Below are 26,672 nucleotides of genomic sequence, written 5' to 3'. Positions count from 1 at the left end.
ACCGAGAAAATTGGTGTTACTGTGATATTGTGCAATATTAGTTTGGAAAGAGCTTCAGCTAACTAATCACCCTTTTCAAGTTATGGCTGCACACTTGATGTTAACTTTGCAAGTATCTAGATTTGCTGAAATGAGAATCAGCATGGTCCTCCTTTACTGCTTTTGGGTTTTGTCTTTGAGTTTGGGAGCTCAAAATTTGTCAGTCTTTAAAACTTCTTCACCATATGTGGTGCAGAAAAATGCAACATATCATTCCCTAACTGCTTCTCGAGCAAGCTGCTTTGTGAGCTGAGCAGGAGATGAAGGGGTTGTAGTGCTTTATAATCCCTTCCCTTTGGTTCTTTTTGCTTTATGAGAATTCAGGGGCAGATACCAGTGATTTAGTCTTTCCATTCAGAGAGTGCCAACAATAACTTTAGTTATCACTTCAAAATTTTCAAAATTCAGTACAAAACATCCCACTATCTCAGAAAACTCAAATGCCCTATGGAGATAGTAGGATATGAAAGTATATTATCATGATAGCGCATAGTTAACATGTACTGCTGCTGTATTTCTCATTTTTCCAGCCAGCCTTTTAGAGTTTGCTTTAATTCTTTCTTGTTGTTTCTTAATTTAGCCTTTAACCTCTGTGAAAGAAGTTGTTTTCAGGAAGAAAGTGTTTATATTACAGTTAGGCATTTGCATTGCTCTTATTGTTTATTTTTACTTTGTAAGCTCTTTGTTTGTTGTCTATGAGCAAGTGATTAAAGCCAATAAGGGTGAAAAAAGATTATGTGGGTGAAGCTGTGGTTTGAGACATTGGCAAATCTAAGATTAGTGCCTGCATCAGCCATGGGGGCTTTGATTTTTGGGCCATCTGTTTATTCTTTGCATCTTCCTATCATATACCTTTTTCAAAATGAATTAATTGGTACTGGGCTTAATTATCACATTTTTCTTATATCACAGTTATCACTGTGATGTAACAAAATATATATGTATATCACTCTCTTAATCCATAGGATAACAGGTAGGGTAAGGGGTGTTGGTTTTGAGCTTCTGAAAGGCTTGCAGACAAAAACCAGTAAGTATTGGTTAGCCAAGAAGCAGACTAAAGGTGTTTACTCAATTCAGTTTTGGCAAAAGCAGCTATTATTCAGTTTATTTGAGTTCATCTGCATTGATTGAGATAGTACTAAGTCTGGCATACCCTCTTTGTTTCCCTAGCACTAGCCAAAAGTGCTTAAATCACATAATTGATACTTGAGCCTACATCTTCATTTAGCAAATCCAAAGGGCTGATCAGACATACTGGAGGAATCAGTCAAAGCAGAAGGACTTGCATGTTTTTGGGCTCTGTTTGCCTCTAATCTTGCTCTCTTTACAATTATTTGTTCCTCATGATTTGTATGGGGTAAAAATAATAGGGCATCAAACCCTCCCCTGAAACCTATGATTTGTGCTGGTTCACTTGAGATTGTTTGCTGTGAAAGCTTACTGAATTAGCTTCGATGGTTTTCCTCTTGACTTTTTGGTTCTGAAGAAATCTCTGTAACTTCTGAGAAGCCTGCAAAAAATACAGGAAAAGTTACACGTTACACATACTTTAATACTGATTGCAGACTGCTGTGAATGCTTTCACAGTTTCTTTCATTCCTTATAGTTACCACTAAGGGGGCAGTTCATTTGAATGCTTTTCGCTTAGGTAGAATAGTAATTTCAAGGCAGTGAGCTATAAACTTAAACAGAAACAGTTGATTAGGATCCTGCACATCTGTTATATAGATCAGCTTACAGACATCTGGACTTAAAAATACATATGCAACACCATGCATAAATGGTATATGTTCTAGCCTAATCTTCACAGAGATGCTAAAGACAGTGTGACAAATGTCTCAGGGAGAAGAAGGAAGAGAGGGGAATACTGTTAGAAGGAAATAGAAGGTTTATAGGCAAGCTATTAAGCAGTGTTATGTTGCTTTCTGTTTTACTTTATGGTACTACTTGCAAAACTGAGGAAATTATTTGCTGAAAATCATTCATATCTTCCGGTGTGACTTTGAAAGAGGGTTTTCTAGGGGTGCCAGTAAAATGTTTGAGAAGAGGTGTCATTTGGTGCCATTTTTCTGGACAAGATGGTTAGATTAAATATCACAGTATTTTTGAGTCACATAAATCATTAATTGAAGGCAATTTTTGTTTATACTTTAAAGGGATAAAGCACAAATACAACATTTCTACTGTTCTACATGCAGTTAGCTATTTGTCCTGTGTGCCACTGAAGTTCATTGTGTAAGCAGGAGAAAGGCTAATGTTGAGGGTGATGGTTAGAGTAGGCAAAATGCAATATTAATCACATAAAATGCCATTGCCATGACTCTGTTGGTACCAGTAACTATTTCTAGCCTCTTCTGCTAAACCATAGCTTTAGTATGTCCTGTTAAAAATGGACTAAATGTTTACAAGTGGCTGAGTCTGCCTGTGCAAAAAGCACGTAAGCCACCTTGAGCAGTGTGGGCTGTCTGTAGCAAACTCAATCAATCTTCATCACTTCCCTTGTGCTGGCTTGCTTTCTGTCCTCCTGTATCTTGCCCTCTCCTCATTGGTGCTTCCAGAAAGCTTGTCACTTGGGAATGAAAAATTATTGCATCAGGTAAAGGTTGCTTTTCAGCCAGCACAGACCTGAGATTCCAAGCCTGCAATATCACCATCTGGCTTCAGATAACAGACAAGGCTTGGTAGCAGCCACTTTCATCCTGAAAAGGAGTGATAGTTTAATCCCTTTAGTGTATTAGAAGAGCAAGGGGAAAACATTTATGGTATTGAATAAACAAGCCTGTTTTTGACTTCTGAGTAATGCTAAACTGTAATAACAAAGCTTTATGGTTGTTTTTTATGCCATATTTATCTATGTTTTGTCAGATCTCTTGAGCCTGATCTCATTTATTTTACCCACATTTTGAAGCTGAGAAACATTATCAGATAGTTGAGCAGTCTGTCTAACTTTCAAACACTTTTTTATTTGTGAAATAGTGACTTTGTAGGAAAAGAACGGGAGGTATTAGGACAAAACTACTCTCTTTGCTGCTATTGATCTGATCTGAAGGTCACCAGTATTAAGGCACAGGGGGACTTCAGCACACAGCTGCCTTTTCCTGGGCTACCCTTCAAAGTAGAGTCTCTAATTGAAGAAAACATTGGTGTCATTCCATACCAACCCACAAGGAACTGCTGTAGCACCTCATCTTCAGAGAATTTCCTCTTAAGTTACCAGATGTGCATCAGAAAATGCATTATATATTCCATCAGATAAGGACCGATAAATCTGCTGGCAAATATGGTGGGTGTATTTTGCTTCTTGTTGTTGTTTGCTTCCTGTACTTGTTGTGTGCGATTCTCAGAAATTTCCTACATCTCTTGCCTGCTCTCCCAGCAGTTGTCCATGTTTGTAATTGTCAGCTATATCAGCAATCAGGAAGCACAACTGAAATTTCAACAGTTTGACAAACTGAATGTGACAGAATGACTGTCCTGAATATATTCCTTCTAAACAGGTGTTGCATCTACTACAGTTCTTGGTAATAAAGGTCACATGTTAGACCATATAATCTAGGTGTGGTATCTTTGGTTCAACTTCATTTTAAGGAATTGTTTTGCTGTGTCCATAGATTTCCTTTTATGGTTCAGTTGAGGTGAAAAGTTTTATATTTCCGGGTAGAAACTGGTTTGTATCATATAGCAAAGCGACAGTTTCCTCCCACTGACAGCTCACAGCTATTCCTTTGTGGATTTTGTGGCACCCACTAGTACTTCAGTAGTGCAATGAGCTAAGTTGTATGGGTTTCACTTTAATGGGTTACTGTTTTAGGTAGACTGCCAACATTTTCCCAAGGAATGTGAAAAAAGTGTAGAGAAATTGTACTTTAAAGTGGTTTATACCTCAGCAAGATTTCTTGACACAATGAAAAGTCACTTCTTCAGTTCAAGGCTGTTTTCTGAACTACATATAAAAGACCTGCAGAGAAGAGTGTGCATGAAAGCTTTGAAGAAAAGGTCAGAGGAATCTTTATAATGAAAAACATTTGGCAGGCTGCCTGTAGGTGTCATTACAAGCTGTCTTGTGTTTGCCCGGAGGCCTAAACTTGGAAACAATTAAGTGCAAACATGTGAGTAACTTTGATTGTGTACCTGAAAAATCAGTAAGACAAACTGAAATCTTTCAGCATTTGTAAGATCTTCAGTTTACGTTTCCCCTTTAGCTGTTATAGCAAAACCATTAAATGAAACATTGGAACCTTATCTAATGTAAGTTTAGTGTTGTATTGCAGGACACTGAAGAGGTCTTTTACGTAATATTTTTTTTTGTTGTTGTTTTATGCTCTAAATAGGGTTATTTTGTTCAATACATCAAGAACTAGACAAATAATTATCATGTTTTCTGCTTTCCATTCCTTTCTCTGATAGACTTCTTGACCTTAAATTGCCATTTCACTTCCTTTTAGAGTTTAGAGAAAATATTGTCTTTTATGTTCACATATATTACAAACCAGGTGATTTGCATACAGTATCATTGCATTATCTGAGAGAAAAAAAATAAACAGTGAGCTCTGCTGGGAAACGACATCAATTTGTAATTACCTGGTTAATTGCATTTATATTGCACTATGTATTGTGCTGAATACTGTAAACTATCTCACAAGACATCACATCTTATCTGTTTTTTAATCTGTCTTACAGAATGCTCCTGCAGGAAAGTGAAAGTACTTATTTTGCTTTGTCTGAACATCAGTGGAGTGTGAAGCATGCATACTTGAGTATATGTATTGAGGGTAGATAGATAGACAGATAGGGAAAAAAAAGGCTAAGTCAAAAAAAAAATTGTTGATGAAGGTGAAGAACAGTAGTTACGTGCATTAATGCAATTAATGTTTTAGTTTGGTTTGGTTTTGCTTTCTTTGTATTAATTTGTAAGCACATGAAATGATTTTATCCTTTATCTTGGCTAGTGTCTTGGACTGATTTCAGTGCTTCATCACTATTTTATTTTGTTGGTTTTTTTGTTATTTTATTTGCAGATCTAGCAGGACTACAGTTACATGCAAAAGCCCAATTAGAACACACACATGAAATTGTACAAGAAATCTGCTGTTACCCGGATAGGAATAGCAAGACTTTTCTTGTATTAGTTTCTATTTTTTTTAGCATCTGATTGTAGTTTGTGTAGCACACTGTGAAACTGAAGTAGTCCATCCCTGGAACAAAACAAGTAATACTGAGGGTACTGTGTTGCTTTATTTCTTAGTGTTCTTTTCCTTTTCAGAGAGAAGAAATTATGTAATACCTTCTTCAACCTCACTATTCCAAAGAATTCCTTTCTTTTGGCACTTCATCCGGCTCTTTGTTCAGCCCATATCAAGATCCTCACTTGTTCTTATTCTCCAGTCTTCCCACTTGCCCCAGTCAGCCCACTGTATTTTGATTAGCTTTTGATAGAAAACCTATATGTAAATACTTCCTCCTGCTTGTTCTCTTCCATGTCTTACTTGTCACAACACAAGCCTATTTTAATGTCTTGTGTTATAGCTGAAAACAACCTTGGGATCTCTTAAATGGCTTATTTCAGATTTGCAGAGAATCCTCTTAGACTGTGCTTAGACTTCTACTTCTCCAGTCATCCTACTCTTCATCAAGGCCATCCTTCATATCCATCATTCAAAAACGTTCCCTCCATTCCACACAATGTCAAGACATTCTTCTTCAGGTCTTGCCCTTTTTGGTATCAGTGGGTGTTTGGCTCTCTTTCTTCTGACTCTTTATTGGTTTCTTCAGTACAGAGTGCCCTGGCTCTCTCACCAGCTCACAGTCAGTGAGAATTCATCAACCACTTCAGTGTCCTTTTCTCCTTCATTTATACCTCATTGAATGTTCTTATCTGACTACATTAATCTGCCAGATAAAAGGTTAATTTGGAGATCTCGTAATCTTCTCCAGACAATTTTTGTCTTGTTGAAACTAAATCTGAGTGGGTTAAGAGATAAACCCCCCCGTTTATTGCCTTCATATCAATTAATCCTAACTATACCTCTGAAATTAATTATGTGCACTTCTCTGGAATCAGTTACACCATCAGAATGCCACTGTATTTGGCTTCCTGTTTTTTTCACACTCTTACAAAAATGTTGCGGTAAAATGCCTTAGTTCTCAGTTCTTTGAGAGAATTCTTCATTTCAGGAGTACATCTTATCACAGCAAGCACTTTAGGCATCAGCTGAACTGATAAAGATATAATAAAGACTGTCCTCTTAACTTTTGCATACTGAAATGTATTATACATCTTTTGTAAAAAAAATATACAAAATGTACGTAATCCTAATGGAGATCAGATACCAAAGCTGTTGTTTGATAGTATACCACTGAGACTCTTTTCAGGAACTCTTTTATTGACGCAATCTTTTAGTAAGCTGCAAAGTTTTATTTCCGTCTAACATAGTTCTTCTCATGTCAGAGAAATTATCCTTTGAAGGCTTCCCTTCCCTCCTCCAAGCTTCTGTTGCTCAGTGGAAATGAACTGCAACTGATGTTGCTTCTTATGAAAGCTCCCATATGTGGCATACAAGTGGATTTGCACAAAATCCACATGCCAGAATGCTGTCTGAAACCACTAGAGTAGAGTAAATTATCAGATACTACTGTCCCATTGTTTGTAAAGTCTTCTGTTGTTGTTTAACTGGTTGAAAATCATACTATACAAGGCTTTAGTTATACCAAACATTACTCTGCATGCATACATTATTATAGAGTTGAGTAGGGAGTTGTACAACATTTTGGTGTTCCAAAGAAGTGTTTCAGCCCTTGTGTAATCATACCTCTGAGTTTTACTATATATTAATGGCAGTATATTCTTTGTAAAGGCCGTGGGGATAGATAATTGTTGAAAAGAAAACCAAACCAGTATCTCATCCAACATCAGGACTGTAGATCCCTGCAGGATCGCTGAAGGTGAGAAAGACTCATCCGCGCATCGGTGACAGAAGTTTCTGCTAAGACCATTTTTCAAATGCAGTGATGATTCCCTATGTGAAAACGGTCTTCTGTATCCCTTGGCAACCAGAAACAAAATGTCTCTGTTCTTGTCTGCTGGCCTTCAAGAACATATCTGAGGAGTGATTTGTTTTTGCAAGACAATCATGCAACATTAGAAGCCCACTCCCACCCATTCCTTATAAAGAATAAACAAAATAGACTATTTATTCTAGCTCTTGATTGAGTTTTAGGGCAATTTTTTTTGCATGATGTGAGTTCTTTCAGATTCGTTCTGTGACTTTTTAATGGATGAAAAGTAATATTGTATTTTTTGAAAATTACTGTTGGTATTTAATATACATTTGAAATCTGAAGATGTGACTTTTATTGTCAGAATTTCTCAGATTTCTATAGCAACACAATATCTTATTATTTTTTGCTTGCTATGCTGTTAAATTTTATTCTTTAGTCTGTTTAGAATAAAGAAAATCGAGACTCCATATTTCACAAAACATATAAAATAAAGAACAATTCCTTTGAGCATAATATATCAAATGAGTGGTGTATCTTTGTGTAGGCAGCTGAAATTCAGTAAGTCAAATGCTTAAAAGCTTGTGTCAAAATAGGCACGAAAGACATAGGTTCTTTTTGTCAGGCTTGTTTCTCAGCAATCACACCCTTTTCTCTTTCCTCCTTGCATCTAGCAATTGATGTTATTTTTAGAAATCATTCTGATAATAGTCACTCAGCAAACCTTAAACTGAGTTGTTAAGAGTACTATACTATTAACTGGAGAATTGCATGATGATGTACAAAAGGCTTTGACCTTTTCAAATCTCCGGTTTCCCTATTTTGCTTTATAAATGTAAAGTGTGAGGGGAAAAAAAAGTTTGGTTTTATCCAGAAGAGATACTTACTGCATAGTTACAATTTGCATTTACAGAGCAAGGGGTTTCTTCCAGTTTTAAAATAGAGTAGTTATATTTCACCCTGGCAATTGTGTGAAGAGTTTTCTTGTGGGAAGTTAGATCAGAACAGATCATTCACTGTGTATGTTCATGTCCAGACTGATTGTACAGTAGTAGCTCCCTTCCTGCACAGTCCATAGGAGAGAAGATACTTTAGTCCTGGAGGAACTGTCTGACTTTGCCTCACAGATTAACTTAGTCTTGCTTATACAAGTACTGTAAGATAAAGGTTAAATTTGTGCACCTGAGGCACAGATTTAAATGAGAAGCAGCAGAAGAAAACCATGTTTCTCTTGAAAAGTATTTAAATTATCATAAGAATTCGCATTTGAATTCATTTTATAATATAAACCATTGATCAGCTTTATTTATAAATAAATTCAAATGAAACTGCAGAAATGATCATACTGCTCAAAATAGAAAGTAGAAAATAAATTATCAATGCTATTTTGATGTTCTTGCATTCTGACATTTTCCCCCCTCCTAATTTTTCCTTGTCTTTTTGCTGTTGATTTCATAAATTGAACTTTATTAATCGTGATTCATTACTTCAGGCCCCATTTGTACATGATACCTTCATCTGCTTGAAATGGGTTGTGAAACAGGAAGATCAGGAACTTGAATTTGTGACTGTTGAGTACAAGTCACTGCTGCGTAAATGTGTTGAAGGCCCTTGCTTGTCTTTTTGAAGATTTGGAATTCTGTGATATCCCTGTGTTCAAGGAATAAAACCCTTTTAAAGGTCATCTAGTCGAACTCACCTGCAGTGAGTTGAAGGGACATCTTCCACTAGACCAGGTTGTCCAGAGCCCTGTCCAACTTGATCTTGAATGTTTCCTGGGATGGGCATTCACCACCTCTATGTGCAGCCTGTTTCAGGGTTTTGCCACCCTCATTGTAATAAACTTCTTTCTTATATCCATCCTCTTTTAGTTTCAAACCATTGCCCCTTATCCTTTTGCAACTGGCTCTGCTTGAGTCTGCCCTAGCATTCTTACAGACCCCCTTTAAATACTGAAGGGCCACAGTAGGGTCTCTCTGAAGCCTTCTCTTTTCCAGGCTGATCAAACCCAATTCTCTAAGCCTTTTCTTGTAGGAGAGGTGCTCCATCCCTCTGATTATCTTGGTGCCCCTCCTCTGGACCAGCACCATTAGATCCATGTCCTTCCTATGCTGGGGACCGCAGAGCTGGATGCAGCACTCCAAGTGGGGTCTCACCAGAGCAGAGTAGAGAGGCAGAATCACCTCCCTCAGCCTGCTGGCCACTCTACTTTTGGTGCAGCCGAGGATACAATTGGCTTTTTGGGCTGCGAGTGCACATTTCTGGGTCACGTTCGGCCTCTCATTTTCTAAAACTCCCTTGTTCTTCTTCTCAGGCCTGTTCTCTATCACTTCTTGAACTGCATGAGCTTCCCGTGGGCCCACTTCTCAAGCTTGTCCACATCCCTTTGGATGGCATCCCATCCTTTTAGTATGTCAACCATACCTTGCACCTTGAATACTAATATTTAAAAAACATTTACTATTGACATTTTAAAAACAAAGTTCTTCTTTTTAAAGAAATTTGTTGTAAACAGGTGGCAACAATAGTATGGCTTGTTTTCTATTTTGTGTGATTTTGTAAAAGTCCTCTGAAAAATATATACCTGCAAGTAGCTTTTTTAACCATAGTGTTTTTACTTAACTTTAGGTACCTGCTTATAATAGGCTGTTAAAAGCATTCAGCAAGAATCCTATGAAAATTGTCATTTTCCTTCAGGAAAACTATACTTACATGATGATTTTCTATTGGATTTTTGCTTCTATCTGTCAAAAAGCTACAAAATGGCTTTATTTTTTTCCCCTGCTTTCTAGATATGACACTCTCTAATTTGCAGAAAACAAACAAATAATGTACAAGTAATTTGTATTCACTGTTAATATCTTGTTTTAAAGAGCCATCAGTAAAAGTTGCAAATTTTCCTAATTTTAAAGACGTTATTAATGGAGTTATATTTAATATAAGATTTCATGGAACTCCTGGGATTGAACCCTTGTGTCTCTGGTTATGACAAGGATTAAAACTGCTTCTGGGCACCTGTCCATTGCCCTGCTAATACGGAAACCAATTAGACTTTATACTACTGAAGAGCAGTCATAACATGAAAGAAACGGAGCCATTAGACTAGAAAAGATTGAAACCTGGCAGCAGAATTTTCTTCTGATCGTATGTGGGCAGCTTCCAGACCCTTTACAACATCCCAGTGCTGCAATAAGAGTACTGTATGTTAAAAAAAAATACTGAGAAGTTTTTAAAGGCCATCATCATGTGCTCTGATTGACACAGAATTTAGGGGAAAAAGGTCTGGGGCCATTAACTGAAAAGCTGTAATAAAGTAGATAGGCATGGCAATATTGATTTTAGCATTCCCTCAATATTGATTTCTTCTGCTGAAAATGCAGTGTTCCACAAGTGTATTTTTGCATCTTCAGTGTGTGTGCTAAAAGTTCCTTGTATTTTATCTGTTCACTTCCTGTATTTCAATGCAAACTCTTCGCCAAAAAAACATTTGCCTCTATTCTCACAGCACCCGCCTTTTCAAGATTCTACTTTGTATGCAGTATCTGATACAGACAAATAATAAATTGTTCCAACTTTAAGAGACATGAAAAAGGAGACTGATGAAATTTTTATATTGAGCTTATCACTCCTGAAATGTTGAGAGCAGCAATAGGATAAGAGCTAGAGTTCACCAGGAATACTGTGAACCAGGTTTTTCAGCCCAGCCCTGCTGATGGACATCATTTATTTTTGCTGTCTGCAGATTCTGTGATCTTTCAGGGTATTCTTTTATATGCCTATGGATATCAGTTTCTTTCGGAGTTCTTGGGGATTTTAGGAAGCAGTTAGGGAACTAGCTTTTGCTTTTAACTCAGATGATAGCTCATGCCTAGGATGAGTTAGTCATGTGCAGTTTGCTCTGCACGAGCTTGCCTCTGGAAGCAGCTGATGCAGTGACAACCACAGGGCCTCCTTGCAGCAGCCAAGTGGTGTTAGCACCTGCCATCACCTCTGTGGTGCTGAGGAGTGAAAGATGCAACAGTGCTGCCAAGAAAAAACTTCTGTTTTTACCATAACTGAGCCTACAGAGATTCTTGTAGGCAGTGGAAGCTGATGAGAGCTAAAATCATAGTGGTGGGTTCAAGGGGAAAAGAAGCAGATAAAAGAAACTCAGTGGAGCCATGCAGAGAGGGTGCCATCAGATAAGCCAGAGTGCCAGCTGCTTTGTGGCGTAACGTGAGTACGGATAAACTCATAGCCTGTAGCACGAACCTAGGAGTTTGTTGACGTGTCTCCTCATTTGCTCTGACTCTTGCTGATTTATTTTTGTAACAGTTCAACCAAAGCTATTTCAAGGCATACTGATTTATCACATGGTGACAGAGCCAATACCTTGCTTTGTGGAATTACCAAACTAAAAAATATATAAATACTATAATGGAGATGCCCGTAACAGTGCCTCCAAAAAAACCCAGAAAGTAGTATTATTTTTAAAGTGTTTTTCATTTTATAAGCTCTTTATGTTTTATTGTAGCTAAATGAATGTGAAAGGTGTGTTCAATTTTTCTCCCTGGTTTCCCTATTAATGTTGAAGGGTAGGAAGAAATTATACTCATTTGTATTCCTGGACATAATATAAATGAAAAATGAATATTTTATTGCTAATGACTTTATCAAATGCTGTTCAGATATCTCAGCAAGTTTAGTATATAATTGCATTGCAAACCACAAAAATTAAAACAAAATGCTCAGCTGAGGGCTCTAAAAATAGTGATAATGCAATGCCTAAGTACTAGTACAGGCAATTTTTAACTCTTCTATTCCTTTGCAAGTCATATCAGTTTCTTAAGCAGTGTAGTTTGGCCTCCCCAGACTGCACAGAACTCGAGGCTGAGAAGTTGTGTCAAAATGGATGTTTGCTGTAGCAAAATCTTACATATTTTTCGGACGTGCGTTATTTGACCAGCTTCAGTGTGTATGTATCTTAAGTAGCAAACTAATTTTATGGCTGGTACATCACAGCAGCTACATAAAGATTTTTTTCAGTCAATTTTGTGTATTTTTATATCTAAATATATATATACACTATATGTACACTATATAGACTTTAGATATATTAGATATATTTTAATATATGTAATAGCCTGTATATAGACTAAAGGGAATGAGTGTTGACCAAAGGAAGAGGGAGAGGTAGAGAAGGTGGGAACACTCAGATTCAGATAGATGGGGTACAAAAGGAGGAGTGTTGGTGATGGGATGGGTGCGGGAATGGGAAGTGCACAGGAGATGCTGTGCAAGTGAGATGTTGTGCAAGGTGAGAAAGATCAGAGTCTTGAAGACAGTCTTGGAGTGTGGGTGGATAAGAGACTGGACATGACCCAGAAGTCCAGAGAAGGGCCATGAAGATGATTAGAGGCATGGAGCACCTTTCCTATGAGGAAGGGCTGAGAGAATTGGGATTGTTCAACCTGGAAAACTGAAGGTGTAGGCATGACCTAATTGTGGCCTTCCAGTACCTGAAGGGAGCCCACAAGAGAGAAGGATGCATGTAGTGACAGGACAAACAGGAATGGCTTCAGAGAGAGTAGGTTAGATGTTAGGAATAAATTCTTTACTGTGAGGATGGTGAGACACTGGCACAAGTTGCCCAGAGAAGTTGTGGATGCCCCACCCCTGGAAGTGTTCAAGGCCAGGTTAAATGAGTCTCTGAGCAACCTGGTTTATGTCCCTGCCCACGGCAGAGAGGGTTGGAACTAGGTCATCTCTGAGGCTCTTTCCAATCCAACCCAAACCATTCCACAGTTCTGTGATTCTATGAATACCTTGATTAGTGCTGGGAAGAACAGTAAGTATTAGACTGGAGTAGGGAAGAAGAACAAGTATAACTAGAAAAATTGTGGAGAGCTTACTGCAGTTGGGGCAGTTTCTATTGAACCCTCTGATAGGGTGGGAATTGAATTACCTGTTGTGCCTTACCCTTATTCTTTCCTACGAGAATGAAAGTTACTGTGTGAGGGTGGAAAGTCAGCATACCACGTAATCAAGGAATTTTCGTTCTACTTTGACCAACTTCACTTTGGAACCTGCTCCCTAAACCAAAAAGCAGGCTTAGCTTCCTAGAAACTGTGTCTATGGTAATCAAAATTTCCACATTTCAGAAGCTGACATATTGCCTTCTGTTGCACAAATAGATTCAGCTTCCTAAAATCATTAAAGAGTATTACAATTAAAACCACTGTGAAGCAAATAATATGGCAAAACTTACTTACTAATTATTTACCTTTTATTTCTATCACCATTATATGGAAGCAGTGCTGCAGCCATGGAAAATCTATTTCAAATTGTAAAATGCCACTTACTGCTTTTCTTGTAGTGGGGAAAAAACCTCAATCGTGTCTTCCTTGATTTAGCAGCAGACACATACAGATGTTTAAAATGTTTCCTCTAAGCTGTTATTGGGTAATTCAAGGAAGTTGTGAGAATGGTGCCTCTGCATCCAAATAAGTTAAAAGACACTGTCAAAAGTGGTTCCATACTGAAATTGTAAAAACCCTTCTGAGAACTGATGAAGAAGTGAGAATAATTGCAGTCACAACATTTGGAAAGTGCAAAATAGCTTGTTAAAACCTCAGTGAAATGCATAGCAATTGAAGGCATCTGAATCTTTTTGGGAATCACAGAAAAATAAAACATAGCCTCATGTTGAAACACCAATGTGAAAATCTGGCAAAGTTGCCTACATAATGCTTACAAAGTAAAGTAAAGGTAGGAAACAACTGGACAACTGAGCAGCAAGTTATTAATGAAAATTAGGTTGGCTTCATCATGTTCAGAATTGAAAAATAAGTTTTGTTAGTATTATGAAAGATTGCCCTCATTTAGATGAAGACACTCTATGACAGGGAAACTATAGTCAGAAGACCAACCACAATATTGGAGGAGATATCACCTGTATCCCAATGTACTTTTGGGCAAAGAGATACACTGAACAGTAAAGCATGTATAGTTTTTTTGGACATGAGTTTTGTGTATGTTAAAATGTGTACCTTAAAGAAAAATATTCATTAATAGCTAGTGGAAATAGATTTTTGTCTCAAAGGAATCGTGTCTCTTGTAGACTAAAAAAAAAGACATTACATTGTAAGGAGATCACAAATATCTTTCAGTGCTTCATGGAGAGCAGTTAATTGTATGAGTATATGAACATAGGAACTGTTTTGCTGAAATTGGCACTTAAATCCGTGTCTGGCCGAAACAATGGCCATCTGTGGATAGTTCAGAGGAACTTAAAGAGCAACCTGTTTTCAGGAGCATTTTTTTCCTAACCCATCAAGATAATTACTTCCACATATCCAGTAATATTTAAATGTATATTCTGTAAATATTTTTGTCCTCCTTAATGTAATTGTAGGTGCATTTATTGGTTGTATTGATATCTGATCCTTTCTGGCTACAGCTTCTATCTTGGTCCCAATATACTATGCCGTGTAATGATACAGAACATGCATATGTGTGTAAGAGAGGGAGAGGAGTCAATTCTGGTACCTGATTTTACCTTTGTCAGTTTAATTAATTGGTTACTTCTTTTCTAAGTGTTTCATTTGGAAGTGCAGAAAAATAGTGCATCTCTATGCAGGGAAGATATAGGAGTTTGAGAGAGCCCACAAATTCTTTGCTGATACACTCTGAGTGGATGCAGACATTTTCTTCTAGATTCAGGCTATAACTGTGGTATGGAGTATCAGTGTTGTGATGTAGGCTTTGGAGAAAGAATGTGTCTTTGTGACTAGAGTAAAGAAAAAACAACAAAAACCCCACTGAACCTACTGTGTGAGGCAGCCATCATATTTGCCACAAAGCTAAGTGCAGTTTGAGCAAAAAAATGTGTACATTTGAACCTGAAAGATCTCCTGCAAGTAAAGGAAAGCAATTGAAATAGGCAGCCTGCAGATTAAAATCCCAGGAGAGCACTTGGTTCTCTCAATTGCCTGCTGAAAGAGCAGAAAAAGCTGATGTTATATGATATTATTAGGAATGAATATACAATAACAAAATGTCAAGGCTGGATAGTATAGTCAATGAAGTATGAAAGAAACAATGGAAACTGAAGGGGGAGTAGAGTTTTGCTCAAGGAAATCAGTTCTCAACTGTGTTATCAACAAAGCATTTGCATCTGTGAAAGCAACCCCCTGGTTTTCGTTAGGATAAAAATATGTCTGGAGTTGCATTTAATATAATGTGTCATAGTAGCAGTCCCAACTCACACAGTGACAGTAATTGATGATCCTGCAAGTACTCTTCTCCAAAAGATGTTAACCCCAAAGTCATTGTCCAAATTACTTTTGAAATTAGATTCTGCTTGCGATGGAAGTGAAGGGGGTTTTTAGAGATTAACTCGAGGTGAATTTGCTGTTTGGGAAGGTAAAAATTGTTTTCTCCTACATATTAATGGACCCTTCATCTAATCTCTGTGTGCCAGGAAGTTATCTGACCAAGGAAACTTGTGTCTCTGTTTATTATGGGTTTTGTGGAGGAAAGCAAGGGATGATGACAAACTGGAGGGATGAGCAAGGGGAAACTAAAGAGCAGAAAGGAAGAGATATTTGCCATTACATAAACCTAATAATTATGTGGTGTATATGTGTCATTGTCTATTATGAGAAATGTGACATTTCTATGCTTATAAAAATACTGTGTTTTTTCCTCTGTATATACTCCACTGTAAACCAGAAACCCCTAGATCTCTTTCTTTAAATTTACATGTTTAAAAACATGTTTATTAAGGTGTTTTCCTTGCGCCAGCTACTAAATTATTTTTATGTTAAAATTTTCATATTACTGGTAGTAATAGTAATTTGTGCCCAGTACTTTCATATCCTTACATTTTTGCATTTAATATAAGGAGAGGAGAGATAGGTAACTTGGTCAATTTAAATATTTGAGTAAATTAAGTTTATATTAAATATAAATAAACAATGTGAAAATATAATCTGAGTGTGAATTACTTCAAACACTGTAACCCTGCAACAAATTGGGGTTATGCACACTTTATGTTGCATGCTGGTTATGGGCTTTATAATTGATTCATCCTAATTAAAAGGCTAAAAGAGCATCTTTCCAGCTATTTTTCAAAGTAGAAAGTTAACAAAATATGCTTCCTGCTGACCCCTCCTCGCTGAAAAAAATTATTGTGCAAAGTATTAGATTTGATAGACTTCCTGAGAACTCAGAGTCTTCTAAAATAAACAGTACTAGACATACAAATGCTGTGAAGTGATAGATCAATGTCTTATATGAGGTGAAATTTCCCACTGGCATTTTACAGCTCAGGTGATTAGCTTTGCTTACGTTGTAAGAGCAGTCAGGTCTGATCTGTACACCTGTATACTAATTGCTCATTGTTAATCAGTAGAGAATTGAACGACTGAAAACATACTTGGTCACATACTAGCATAAAAATAGGTAGCAAGACACAGTAGCAGATGTAATTTATGCTTCATCCCTGCAGTGGGAGCTGCAATAACTCAGGTGGCCTTCTAAGCTATGGGAGCAGCAAGCAGCAAGACCAGGCGAATGCTGGAAAACAATAATTAAATGTCTCAGCTTTTAATTGCGTTTATTAATACTTAGTAAGAATAATTAACTATACCTTCTAATAAGAGAGACATGAAATAGATTTATGAAGTAACCACCTGAATTGTATTCAGAGATGTTAGAAAATAGACCTATCCACCTTATAAGGAGGCACTCTTTCTTAGTGAGAGAGATTGGAGGTGTTGGGGACAGTTTATCAAACATGGTGTGGGGGTAAGAGATGAAAGTTTGTATTATGTATCTGCTGTCTTTTGTTATCTAAACTAATATTCATTTTTCTGGCCTCATTTTTTTAATAGGATTTCTTTGCATGATGTATGTGTATCAGCAAAGCCTCTTTGTGATGCTAAATAGTATTAGAAATTACAGAGATCAGAGCACTCCAAAAGTGTGTAGACCATTGCACAGTCTGGGTGAATAACTGGATTTCTGATTGTGTCTTTGTTTCTAACCTCCCTTCACAGCTTTGAGCAGATCACTCTCCCTTCTTTTTCACTTCCACAGATAAAATGGGATAATAACATTTAAGTACAATATTTCATACAGATGCTATGCAGACCCATTAATAAATCCATTTGCAGGTCTTTGATTATCTTCAGTATATCAAAATGTCACTACTGAGTTTGCTGACTGCACTTATTAATTTCCTAGCTCTACTCAACTTCTAGATTATAAAATGATACTTTGTGACATAACTTATGATACAACTAAAACTTTCACTCTGAAAGTCAGTTCAACACTCCTTAGTAAAAGCTATAAAGTACACAGATTGTCTTTTCTTCAGTTATTATAAAGATTTATTTGATCTCTAGCTCTAATATCCACTGAAGGTTTTCTCTGTCAGTATTAACTTCTTAGATCAATAAATTGTGATACTGATCTCCAGAGAAGTCAATGTCTGCCAAATACCATTGCAGTGTTTACCCTTGTTGAAAAGCAGTTGTAGCAAATTAAATTGGCTTCTGTCAGTGGACAGTCCTTATTTTATGGTACAATTAATGAGGGTTGATACATGGGCCACTTCCTAGAAAAGATGAGATTAAAGGCAAGAGTTTGTACCAAGAAAAATCCGAATTTATGAGGTGAGGTGAAGCTGCTTTCATTTAAAGAATAGTTGCTGCAGACTGGAAGATGACTCTTGTTTTCAAAGGAGCATGTTTTTCACAATGTGCACATACCTGATCGTCTGTATTGTTGGAAAACCACTGACTATATTCTCTACTCTGCTGTTAGACAATTTACATCAGTATGTAGGTTTGTGAAACATTCTGCTCTGAGGCAGGTATACACAAGTGGAAGAAAACAAAGCCAAGCCTGTAACTACTTTAAAACAGCTCCAGAAAGAGCTGCTTTTTCTTTTAACTGGCTCAAATGGTGGTTATCTGTCCTCAAACAGGATCCTGATCCTTGATCTCCAAGAAGGATGTAGAATTTTGTTCTCTTAGACTTGTTTTCTTCCTTTGCCTTCTTATCAAGAAACTTCATGAGTTAATCACATTTTTAACGTTGCTCTCTGAGGATAAATGATTAACATGGCCTAGCAGTGACTCCAAGGTACCCATTCAGTTGCACAGGAAGGATGATGTATATTTAGACTGATCAGCTCCAGAAATTAGAATAAAACTTGAGCATTGATCTTTGTAATCAGGGAAAAATTGCTGGAAAAATTCTAATAATGTCTAGATAATGTTCTGTATTTTAACAACCTTTTCCAGACTAAAATTGGCCTAAAAGCACTGAAAAGACAACATCAAATAAAAAGTACCCATTGGGTGAATTCCTCACAGTGATATTTTTTTATATGTATGGGGAGCTTTAGACTGCAAAGTGTGATTGTGATAAATACACCATGAACAGAATATTTAGGGGAGCTGTGATGTTGTTTGAAATTGTTAGTATATCCCTTCAGGAGGGCAAGCTGACAGCACCTCTCAAAGCAGCGATTAGTTTTTAGTAGCTCAAGAAACAACACTTTTGGTATTGTCCCACTCAGTTCTCTGTGTTAGTGCTACTGGATTTAAATAATTTACAAAGGCATGGAAACAGCTGTGCATTCCTTAGAGGGGACAATTACTGAAGTTCTTGGAGGGGGCCGCTGAGAGTATGTACATGTGAACAGCGCTGGTCAGGGACAGACTCTTCTGCCAATGCTCCTATCTGGTCAGACTCAAAGTCTGGCCATTTTCAGTCCAGAAGCTGTGTAGTCACAGTGCTCCTTCAAATATACCCCATCTCTCAACAGCCTTACTAGTTCAGGCATGGTGCCACACCAGTGTGACATTCAGATGTGGGCTGGCTCGTGTCCAGTCATCATGGAAGAGCAGATGTTCTTCTGAGGTATGTGCCCTGAGGTGTTTTGTCAAGGAACATAATCATTGCAACTTCTAGTTGCAAATTAGGGCACTTGATTTGGTTTGGAAGCAGCTACTTGATTTTTTTTCCTGTCTTAGGTTTTTTCTATTCTATGTAAATTAAAAGACAAATTGTCCTCAGCTGAACTGTTGGCTTTTGATGCAGAATGCTCCCTCAGAGGAGGTGTCCAGTCATCTGTACTTGGAGTTTAGTCTAAAAGAGCTATGTTTCACTTCCTTATGTAAAGATTATTGGCCAGTTTTCTTGGTTGAGTGCAGGAGTCCCTGTTAAAATTTGTAATGTTTCTGAATACCAGACTGATCAATTCTACAGAAATATTGGCTTTCTGACATGCTATAATTTCCCTTATTCCTCAACAACATCTCTGTGTTCCATGTGTTATTAATTACCTCACTCTCTCTTTCTTTTAGGAAATAATTACCATGGTCCCCTTCTTTTTCCTTTATTTGCATCTCTTTTATTTAGCAAGTAACTGTTGTCTCTTCTTTCCGGTGTGGTGTAACTGATGTGTATCTAAGTAAATTCAGAAATTTTCTTAGTAGGTGTTAACTTTGAAGTCTGTGCGCTCTATTTGAGATCTGACGTAGGGATTTTGTACCCAAAATTTTATCTCATTTTTCATCATGTACCAGTTGGTTGAATAAAATGCAATGTCTCTACATAATGTAAAAATCTTCTGATGAGTGATCTGTTATCACTTAATGGGTGGAGCCATATTCCTCACTTGCAGAATTTGGGTTTTTTTAAGGGCTCAGAGTAGATTCATATTGATGTGAAAACAGGTATCAGCTTAGTTAAACAAGCTGAATCCATTAATTCATTCTGCTTGCAATGTTACAGTACGAAAAGGAAATGCATTTCTAGGCCATGCAAATTTGTTGAATTTTTTTGTATTCTTCATTATATCTTTTCTGTTTTATTGGTGGTTGTGATGGATTTCTTTTCATTTTATCATTTAAGGAGTTATTTTCCAAAAAGTATCTTATATTATAGTTTTCTCCAGAACAGTTGTGTTATTGTTTATATATTTTTTTTTAAATCCAGATTTTATTCTATTATTATTACCATTCCAAATCGCTAAGAGCTTCCACATTTCTTTTCATATCTATCACAGCTGTAAAAATAATGACCATACTAACCAACAGAGAGAGTAGGGGTTTAGATCAATCTTTCAAGCATTTAGACTTGATAGGTCCATTGAAGAATAATGACTTATTTTTATTAACAACTTTGGTCTTCCCTGTTTCTTTTCATATATTAGGGCTTATTTGTGTATTTGTGCACGTGTTTCAGTCTTTGAATGGGGAGTTAATTTAAAATAAAGAAAATGCAGAGTACTTAACCATTAGTGAAATACTTGAACTAATTACAAGTAAATAAAGTACAGATTGCAGTTGCCTTGTCAATCTAATTCTGTTGGATTTTCGGTGTTGTTTTCAAGCTTTTTTTCTTCTCTCGCAAAATGTAAAAAGCTGTCCACAGAACTTATTTGAAAATGCAAACTCCTGTGTGCTTTTCTTTCAGAGTACAGACATGAGTCCAGCTAGTAGTACCACCTCACTGCCTGTTAGCCCTCTCCCTGAGGAGCCATTATTTTTCAAGGTATGGTTAATTAATTTAATACTAAATATTGTCTATTAATTTTGGCTTATCATATTATCTGGGGTACTGTGAAGTGCTATTATTACTTCTTCCTTTTGTTTAAATTACTGCGGTATCAGCAGATGTCCTGTGTATATAGCAATAATGCAATTTTCAAGAAATACCTCGAGTAAAATGTTATTAGTTTTGAGAGGAATATTTTTCCAGCAGACTAGAGCTATAAACTGTTATTTATAAGACTGTGCTTTTATCCATTTCATGCGCTGGTGATACATTTTCATATGTGCATTCCTGGATATGTGTGTATCATCAACAAATTTCTCTTTATTTTGTATTTCAAGTACACGTTTTAATGAAACAGTGATTAGTTACTCCAAGGATACAGGAGACATTAAAGATCTGTCAAGGAACAGGTTTGTCGTAAATCTGGTGTAAGCCACAGACCTGGCATTTTAATAATTTTAATAATAAATGTTTGGACAATGTCCACAACTTCATTAGGTTTAAGCTTTGAGGAGTAAGTGACAGTGTGTCACTTTTTCAGCTGACTTCATGGTATCCAGCCCTGGGATACAGAATGGCCTTAGGCAGAGCTGGACTCTTGGAAGAGTTCTCCCGAGGCCACCCAGGTATTCAGAGCGGTGCTGTGTTGGGAAGCAAACAACTTGCCAGTTGTTTGGTTAGATAAAGAAGAGGGAACTTGTGTCTTCCTCACCATTGACTCAACTGTCATAATATGGACTAAGTTACACTCACAGGAATATCCCTTTTAAAAATTTTAAATTTTCCCTCTCCTGAATAAGTTTCCACCTTCTGTTTGGATAGAATTAGTTGCTTGCACTGTGTTTTCAGTCGCTTTGTGATGATGCTAAATTACAAATAAAGAACTGGAATGAATAAAGTTTCATGATATAAAGTTTGTGTCTCTCCTGCACATGCCACAGGAAATACCAGCATCCTTCAGACCTGGCCAACTCTGGAAAAAAAACCCTTTTTTATTTTTTCCATATTTTGTATGTCTGTGCAAGACGTGTAGCGTATAGGTCATAATCAACTAGCTGTTCATAAACAGCCGATTCCTATTATTGGAATGGTTAAGGATTGTGCTTGCTCGGTTGTTTCATCAGCAGAGGTGGTGGTCCCAACAAATGAGATATCAGTGGTCAGCTGTTCACTGATTCTCATTCCTCTTTTGGGATTTCACGTTTACAAGACCCCTGTCCCTCAGTCACATGGGGCTGAAATTGAGCAATGTTGTGCCAAGATTCTGGGGTGCACATCTTTTTTCCTTGGGACACCACATTAAAGGCACACTGAAGTCTGGTCAACATCCTAAGTCAGATTCAGTAGTTATTGTATCTCCCTGTGCCTGGAAAACCACTAAGATATGTCACATAAGAAGAAATGGTCTGCTCAGCACAGATAAAGGTGTAAGAGGTAAAAAAATCTAACTTGAAAAAGTACAATGAACTCTCATGCTGAGGTAAGCAAATGCTGCTCTGTTTGCATCAGGGAAGCTCTGACAAGTACATTGTAGTGCCTTTATTTTTGGAGGAGATGGTGCTTGTATAGCTCAAAATAGGTTGTAAGTTACTTATTTGGAGTGGAATAGTCGCTCTAACAAAACAGTAAAGAAATTTTTCAGATTAAAAGTCTAGTAGCAAATGGTACAAGAAACTGAAAAATAGGGCAGGGAGCATTATTCAATCTTTAATTTTCATTCAGTTTTCAAAACAGGAAACATTTTCCTCTGGAATTCAAGTAAAATGGAGGTCAGACCAGGAAAAAGTCAAATAGATCTCACAGCCAATGGCCTTTAGTAGAAAAAAAAAAGAGTAATTTACAATGTAACAATTTCTGTTATTTCTCCTTGACTCACTCCAAGAGAGAGCAGTATTGTTCCAGTAGTAATGTGAATAACAGGTTTTAAAAGTCATAACCCTCTCCAAATACTGTCAGTCAATAATATTGGCTTTTGATGATGGGATGATGCATTTCCCTTAGCAACATGATAATAACCTTTCCCACATCCTTGCTGTAGAAATGAAGATTGAAAAAGAAATTCCATTCTATGGTTCTGAAAACAGAGGTGAAATGAAGCAGGGCCCTAAAAACTGCCTCTCTTTGGGATAGTTGAGGATCTCTGAGCTAATGAGCTTTTATATTAGACTGTGAAATGAAACCTAACCCCAGTTCTCAACCATACCAAGAAAGACAACTGTCCTTCCTTGGATTTTAACAATTTACCTTTATTTTTGTTTAAAGAAAGAATACAAATCTTGTCATCATACTCTTGTTTTACATCCAACTTCACCAAAGCAGAAGCCTGTCATTTTTAATCCCACAGGATATGTGCTGTATAAATATGGAGAACCTAAGCTTGTTCAAAACCATTTTAAGATTTTGAATTTAATCTAATGGAAGTTGGAAACAGGATTCCCCTGGGAGTGCTTGTGCTCCTAACATGGAACTCAGCTACCATTCTCCCAGTCTATTCCACATGCTGTAACATACAGCACTGCCAGAAAGATGCAAATCATATGAGACCATACTCAGGAGTATTTGGAGGAAGATCACTTCCAGTGCAGGAAGAGATACTCCACCTGGGTCCATTGTATGCTGCTATTTTAATTGAATCATTGTGCTTTTTTTATGTTAAGATTGTACGGTTAAAAGAGCATAAGTGATACCTAGCAAAAGGAATAGAAAACAATTGAGTAAGAAATAAAGGTAGCCAACTCCAGTGCTATTTAATCCTAAAAGCAACCATGAGAAAATGAAAAGATAAATACATCATTAGCGCCGTTCAGCAACTTTTGCCCCATAGCTATTGTAAATAGTAAATTTTGTTTTCTGTGAGGAAAAAGCAACTTTACACAACAGCCAGAAATGCACACAATTTTGTGTGCCTTCGGGTTTCCTTCTCCCTATGGAGTTAGTGACAAACAGGTATTCAGAGCAGTCTTCTTTAGCTGTGCTCTTCAAAATCTTGGAAAAAAGTCCGATTCAGCTGCATATGCAGACACTTTTGAAAAGTTTTTCTGAAAGAATTTTTGATAAAACACTCATAGACATTTCATTTTAGTGATTATTATTATGTCAAATTCCAGCTTTCAGTCCTCTGCTGTTTTCCATGGTTAAAAGTGTTTAAAAAAGCAATATATTTTCTCATATAATGGGAAAAATTTATTTCTCCTCTCACAAAAGAACATCATCTTTGTTGATGGTTTTGAACTTAAACTCTTCTATAGAGAGGATCTTCCTTTGAACAGAAATTTATTATTCTGTCCCTGTATAATATTGCTTGAAGAATTAGGTCCTTATCTTGTGGGGAAAAAGTTGTGTCACAGTTGAAAAATTTTAGAATTAAAAATTTGAAATAAAACAGTATTTGTCATGCAACTTTAACTCAAGTGTTATTCTATGTTATAATAGCAAAACCGTAGCTGGCTCAAATGTGAGTGACTTTTAATTATGACTACTTATATCTATGCTCATTAGCTGGAATTAAAAATAATCCTGCCTTCATTTAGAAGATAAGTGAAGGAAGGGGTATTTCTAAAAGGTCAACTTACCAAGCAATGTCTCATCAATTTTTTAGAACCTGTTCTTTTCTCCTACTCATTATACTGTGCTTTATTATAATAGTATTTTATTATTTTTAAATTGTTCTAAAATATAGTGACAGCCTTTTTAGAAGAGATATATGACAGCCATTTAGTACATAAGATATCTAATATTACCTAATTATACATTATCTATTATAATGAGCATCAGTCTCACTGGTTATTAGCCACAACTAAGTTGTAAATAATAACCATAAATTTATTATAGGAATGTTTAATTGTGTTTCAATTCTATGATTAATCTCAGCCACGCTTTACTAATTGTCATTAAACAAAAGCAAAAATAAATCTTCCATCCTCTCCTTTCTGCTTTGAGGGAGTTGAGAATTTCCTTCAGCATTTATTATCTTACTGTGTTCTGACTTCTGTAATTAATAGTCTTCATGCAAATTCCCTAAGTAAGAAAATGTAAGATCCAGCAGAAACCACAAAAGCTAACAGTCCTCAGCAGTGTTACCACTGCTGTAGGTCTATAGAGATCTATACTAAAACAGGTCTGTACTAACAGTTCTGCTGTTCATCCTGCAACTCTACTGGCTCTGTAAACACAGATCTTTGCAGTCACTGATGGACACAACTCTGGCAGCTCATGACATTTGTGCATACAACTTAGCAAGAGATGAATTTTCCATTTGGTCAATAATCAGATTAATAATTTTGCTGCGGATGTTTGGAGTAATCAATATGACAGTCACAACAGTGATCGCTGGTTAGCCCAGCAGACTTATCTTTGAGAGTGTGACTTTATATATCCAGGTGAAGAATGAGGTCATTTCCTAGCTTAGTCAGCAATGATGACAAAAATTGGGCCTATACTTCAAAAAGCTTCTTATGCTAATTGACACAGCAGCCATATTTACCCTCTCTACCTTAAATGCAGTATTTCCAATATTTTAAATATTTTTTGTCACTTCTTCGAATAAGACCATTTTAATGTATTGTTTGTTTTTGAAACATACTCTGAAATAATCACATAGACATTCTGACCCATAGGCAGATAGAGGTTAGGGTTCACTGATCCTCTTTCATGGGCTGGAGGCCTCATTAGCTCTCGTCCATCTCCTTCCGCCCTCTGCCTGAATTTCTGCTTCCTCTGAGAAGCATGTAAGTTCTGAAACCTCTGTGTTTGGTTTTTTTTGGGGGGGGGGTTGGTTTTGTTTTTTTTTTTTGTGGATGTTTTTGATATTTTTACTAAAGTGAGTAGAGTTATACAAGTATGACTCATGCAACCCCACCTCTATTAATCTGCTACCCCAGTCTCCATCTTATTTTAAACCAGTCTGTCACCATTCTTCAGTGGTTTAATCAATTCCTCCCACTTTTTAATTTTATTCCCATGTCAGTATTTGCTTTCTTTATGACTCCTTATGTCCTACTGGTGTAGCACAGACTTATAAAAGCCACATCATCACAGCAGCTTTCTACCTTTGATGAGAGCCTTCAATTTTGTAATTTCTCAAAAAGATTTATATGTCTGATTTGTTTTGCAGTCTTTATCATCCTAGTCTATGATACCTGCAAAACCACTGAATTTATTCTGAAGGTAGGAGTCCAAAGTAGGTATTATGGGTCCTATTGCAAGAAGCATCTGTATATCTATTCACTCTATTTTCCTTTTCCTTAGTAGCTCTGTGCACACTTTTCCTTAGGAACAGGGTTCTGCCAGCAAGCCTATCTGATTATGACCACATCACCTGTTTCATGAGTAATATTTGCATCAGCCCATCCAGCAGGGTGTGGATGTGGCTATGAAATTATCTTCCTCAGCTTTGACTGATATGAAATGGAGTGAAAAAGAATAGTATTATCAAAATAGAACTTAATAAAAGAAAAAAATTAAAAACCAACTCTTTATGTATTTTATGTGTGTCCATTGAAAAAGCTTTCCTGTACACCATGGAACCAGAAATACCTACCTTTTCCTTCAAGTTTAGAAAGGAGGAAATGTAGAAGACAGCAGAGTTACTGTATAATCCAAAAATACTGCTATACAATTTTGAGGAATACTGTATCTGAGTTAATCATTCAGATAATGTTACTGCTTAGATACTTTGGGCTATTATACGTCCCTACATGGGCATATTTGATTTAGCTCTCTTAGGGGACATTGGGTGAGTAAGGAGAAACAAATAGACTAAATAAGCAATTTTCCAAAGCAGAGTAAAGACCAGGATGCTGTAATGAAGTGTTAAAAAACAGACTGTAGGAAAGAGTGGACTTAAAATGCCTCAATGGATATTCTTTTCTGAATGACTGATGTATAGTTAAGGAAGATTTTATCACTCAGACGAAAGTAGTCTTGAGTGCCTGTGGGTAATCTATACCTGCCAGACTTCATGTATGGAGAAGACAGACAAATATTTACACATTCTGAACATAAGATGATATTTCCTGAGATTACCATTTCTTTCAGGGCTTGCAGCTCAAAGTCTAGTCTGAAAATAAAATACTTCAAGAGAG

The 26,672-nt window shown here is 36.8% G+C and overlaps 1 protein-coding gene across 4 annotated transcripts in view; it reads left to right on the top strand.

Moving 5' to 3' along the window:
- CCSER1 (coiled-coil serine rich protein 1) overlaps nucleotides 1-26,672 on the top strand; it is a 655,853-nt gene that overhangs the window by 293,267 nt on the left and 335,914 nt on the right. For all 4 annotated transcript variants that reach the window (XM_051789750.1, XM_051789751.1, XM_051789753.1 and 1 more), the window contains exon 7: nucleotides 20,509-20,586. In XM_051789750.1, the coding sequence (XP_051645710.1) occupies nucleotides 20,509-20,586 (78 nt within the window). The remainder of the gene's footprint in view (nucleotides 1-20,508; nucleotides 20,587-26,672) is intronic.

The sequence above is a fragment of the Manacus candei genome, unplaced genomic scaffold, assembly GCF_025592945.1.
Source record: "Manacus candei isolate 608988 ecotype Guabito, Panama unplaced genomic scaffold, ASM2559294v1 h1tg000028l, whole genome shotgun sequence".
Lineage (NCBI taxonomy): Eukaryota > Metazoa > Chordata > Aves > Passeriformes > Pipridae > Manacus > Manacus candei.
Note: the sequence above shows the minus strand (reverse complement) of the source record. Positions and strands in the feature narration are given on the sequence as shown.